This window comes from Pteropus alecto, unplaced genomic scaffold (assembly GCF_000325575.1).
Source record: "Pteropus alecto unplaced genomic scaffold, ASM32557v1 scaffold339, whole genome shotgun sequence".
NCBI classification, from domain to species: Eukaryota; Metazoa; Chordata; class Mammalia; order Chiroptera; family Pteropodidae; genus Pteropus; species Pteropus alecto.
This window is the reverse complement of record NW_006442509.1, coordinates 1,700,511-1,704,028: the sequence shown is the minus strand read 5'-3', so window position 1 is coordinate 1,704,028 and position 3,518 is coordinate 1,700,511. Positions and strand designations below refer to the sequence as shown.

Here is a 3,518-nt window from a genome sequence, read left to right as displayed (position 1 = left end):
GTGCGTGTGCGTCGTGCGGCCCGGCTCACTCACGGCCGCTGCTCCGACGCGCCCACGCTGCCTCCAAGCACAACGGCCACTGTCATCTCCAGATCGGAAAGACTTTCTCTCCAACCTGCAGAGACGAAAGGAGCAGATCTGTCAGGAAATACGTCCCCGTTGGGCTCACACGCAGTGTTCCCAGCAACTCAACCCTGACGAGAGGGTGGCGTTCGTGCGTGGAAGCTTCTTAGACGACTAACTTGTAACGTAAAACTGCCCCGAAGCAATGCACAAAACAAGTATTACAAAAGGAAGAGAAACCACTAACTAGTCCTGAACTAACCCCAGGTCTGGAGAAGAGAGCCCGCTGTCGGTGGCCCCGAGGGCACGAAGCCCACGGCCCCTGCCAGCCGTACAACGCACCGCGGGACGACGGCCCTGACAGCCGCCGCCCAGTCAGGGCGCACGCCCGCCCCCTGCGGGCACGACGGTGCGAGGCCACGTGACGGCTCGGCCAGGGCTCCTGGGTGCACAGAAGGGGTGGCCCCCAGGCTGGTCTGGGTCTCCCGTCACTGACTCGGGTCACAGAGCAAACGACTCGCCTTCCCGCAGCTCCGTTTCCTGTTCTGTGAACGCTGGCACCCACCGCCCACCACCACTGTGTCACCACTGACCGCCCAGACCAGCACCACGGCGCATGATGCACAGTGGAACGTCTTACTTTCTGCGCTGTGGGGTCCTGCCCGGAAGCGACCGACCAGCTCAGCGTGACGGACATGTGCCTCCTCCACACGGGGTTCCTCTGCAGCACGACCGAGCCCGTGACCACGTCCCCCACGCGCACGGGGACGGGCTCGTCCATCATGAACAGCACCTGCTTCCAGTGGGTGGTGCTGCAAGACACGCCTGCTGTTACCGCCCCCGCCCGACTGCCCAGAGTCACAAGGGAGCACACAGCCAGGCGAGGGCATGGCTCCGGGACACGCTCCGGTTCCACACGGGGTGAGGGCGCCTCTCCCTGTCCCAAGGGCACATGGCCAGACACAGGGTCCTGTATGGTGCCCATTCCCCTGCCCCTCAAAGGGTCAGCCTGGCTTCCACGTCCTGACACAGCGCATCCACCCCAAGGCACCCCACCCCTGTGAGCTGCTGACGCCCATGGTCTGGACGCTGCAGTTAAAAGGATGGACATACGCTGACGAAACTGTGTCCAAAACCGTGGTTACTTCTGTGAAAGTGGGGGTGCATGTGAACGAGACAACTGCACCTTTTGGGGGACAACAGTAACACTTGGGCTCTGGCCCTCGACAGGCACCCCCGGCCCCCCATCACGCAGTCACGCTGGTCCGCACCCGACTCCAAGCCACCCCCTCAGCTATCATGAGCGTCTCTTTCCCAGTGAGCCACCTGGCCCCCTCGGGCCTCAGGTGTGAACTACCCTGGTCCCCAAGGTGAGCACTCTGCCCGCTGCCCAGAGGGAGCACTGGCTACCGGCCCGGCCCTGCCCGCCACAAAGACGCTCTGGCCAAACAGCTCCTCCGCCTCTCTCCTGTCGCAGAATGACAGCCCAGGTTCTTTGGGCCCAAATGCCCCCCCGCCCCAGGGCCTCCCGCACTTATGCCTGATGTCCACATCCCAGGGGGACTTCTGGGCAGTCCCTGGAAGGCCGGGAAAGCCCCAAAAGGCGGTGGTGCCACCTGGGAGGCCTGACCCACAGCCCGTCCCACACGACACATGCATCTCAGTGGACGTCTGCCTCCCCCGGGAAGTCTGAGAGAAGACCTGACTTCTGTGACAGAGATGCGGCAGCAGCTGAGACCAAGCCCCTCCTCCCGCAGTCCCGTGCTCATCCCTGCCTGGAGCGGCCTGGACAGCGGGCGCGGGCGAGGGGCGCGCAAAGCCTGGGGCTGACTGCCACACTGTCCAATCCTGCTGGACACCCTGGCCCAGGTCGACCTGGCCCGGGGGACCCTGGGTGAATCCCACATTCCTAGGTCTGGGAACTCCTGGCTCTCTCATGCCTCAGGCCGTGCCAACGCCTTGAAGGACACTGCCCCACCCCGCACGCGCCGCCGGGCACCCGAGGGAGACACACTCACGGGTGGAACGGCCCCGTGCTCAGCACCAGCGGCGGCCCGTCCTCCTCCAGGCTATGGAAGCCGACGCTGAACCAGGCCGTGAATCCGTGCAGGCTGCCGGCTTTCTTGATATCGAAGCACAGCTCTCCTCTCATCATCTGGGCGTGACCACACGGCCGAGAGAATGGACAGGGGTCAGGCAAGTGACACCAGGCCGCCCGGGGCCCTGGCAGCGAGACTCGGCACCCGCCCCGCTGGGCTCCCCCCCCCACACCCTGCAGGCACGCTGGCTCGGGCCTGTGCCCACGTCAGGAACACGCTCCTGGCACCATGCACCGGACACACCATCCGAGGGACAGAGAGCACGCTGACCCTGGTCCTGAGCTCACACGCAGCAGACGATCGTGAAAGCCTGTCTGCCTAATTTCTGACTCCAAATTTGAGCAGAATACTTTCTCTTCTCTGTTCTTGCATAAATAGAAGCTCAAGGCTGGGTCTCTACAACGGAGAAACTAATGCCTCAAAAAATTTAGCTTGCCCTTCCTGGGATCGTCCTGAACCCACAGCGCCACCTCGGGGCAAGAGGCGGAAGTAGCAGAAAGAACTAAACTTTCAACAGTAGCTAAAAAAATTAGGAAAAAATTTAATTAGAAAAAGCTCGAATTCCATGACGAAATGAGATACAATTTGTTTGAATCTGAAAATGCTGATAATATTGAACATAAATCAAAAAAGAACTGAAGACGTTAAAGAGTTAACTCTAAAGAAAATAATGTAACAATATAAAAGACAAAATCTGAACAGAGCGCAAGAAAGAAAAGCCCAGGAAGATCACTAGCCAAAGGGTCACCGCCCCGCTGACCGCTCACTGCCCCGTGCACGCCGCTCCCGTCAGTCTGAGAGGGAGCGTGCCTTCCTCACCTCCAGGTCAGCGATCTGCACGGTTCTCATGTCCAGCTGCAATATCGTGCACGGTTCAGACAGACAGTCTTCCGGCTTCAAAATGTGGTTGTATTTGGGCTTCGAGAAAAACTCCTTGATTGCTAAAGATCTGGGGACAGTCAAAGTCAGTGCTCAGAGTCGTCACCCGCATCTTGGGCTGACTCACGTGTAACAGCACGTGCTTCCTCCCTCCTGTAGGGGCAGGACTTCTAGAGCCCGGGCAGCAGCCCCGAGGGCTCAGCGCCAGGTCCTGGCCCCCACCCTCCCTGTGGGCAAGCAGCCGGGGTGACAGGCAGCCCGGCCTGAGGAACCAGGCCCACCCTTCTGTCTGCCTCATGGTGTCTGGACACTTGGAAACCAATGGTCTCCATTCGCCTATGAGACTCAAGCAGCAGTCTCCTGCCGTGCAGCCAAGTAAAAAGATCCTCCTGTTCCAAGATGGAAGGCGGCACCCGAGCCGACTCTCAGGAGAACCACAGCTGACCCCCGCCGGGCCCTCTGCACGCCACCCCCCAC

At 60.8% G+C, this 3,518-nt stretch overlaps 1 protein-coding gene across 3 annotated transcripts in view; it reads right to left on the bottom strand.

Moving 5' to 3' along the window:
• The window catches only part of PRMT2 (protein arginine methyltransferase 2), a 25,249-nt gene continuing 21,731 nt past the window's right edge, over nt 1-3,518 (bottom strand). For 2 of the 3 annotated variants that reach the window (XM_006922569.3, XM_015597643.2), the window contains exons 7-10: nt 2,982-3,111; nt 2,082-2,218; nt 704-875; nt 1-115 (exon numbers count right to left, since the gene is read on the bottom strand). In XM_006922569.3, the coding sequence (XP_006922631.1) occupies nt 83-115; nt 704-875; nt 2,082-2,218; nt 2,982-3,111 (472 nt within the window). In that variant the 3' untranslated portion in view covers nt 1-82. Of the gene's footprint in view, nt 116-703; nt 876-957; nt 1,250-2,081; nt 2,219-2,981; nt 3,112-3,518 lie in introns of those variants that run through there. The other variant, XM_025040305.1, reaches the window with a different exon arrangement.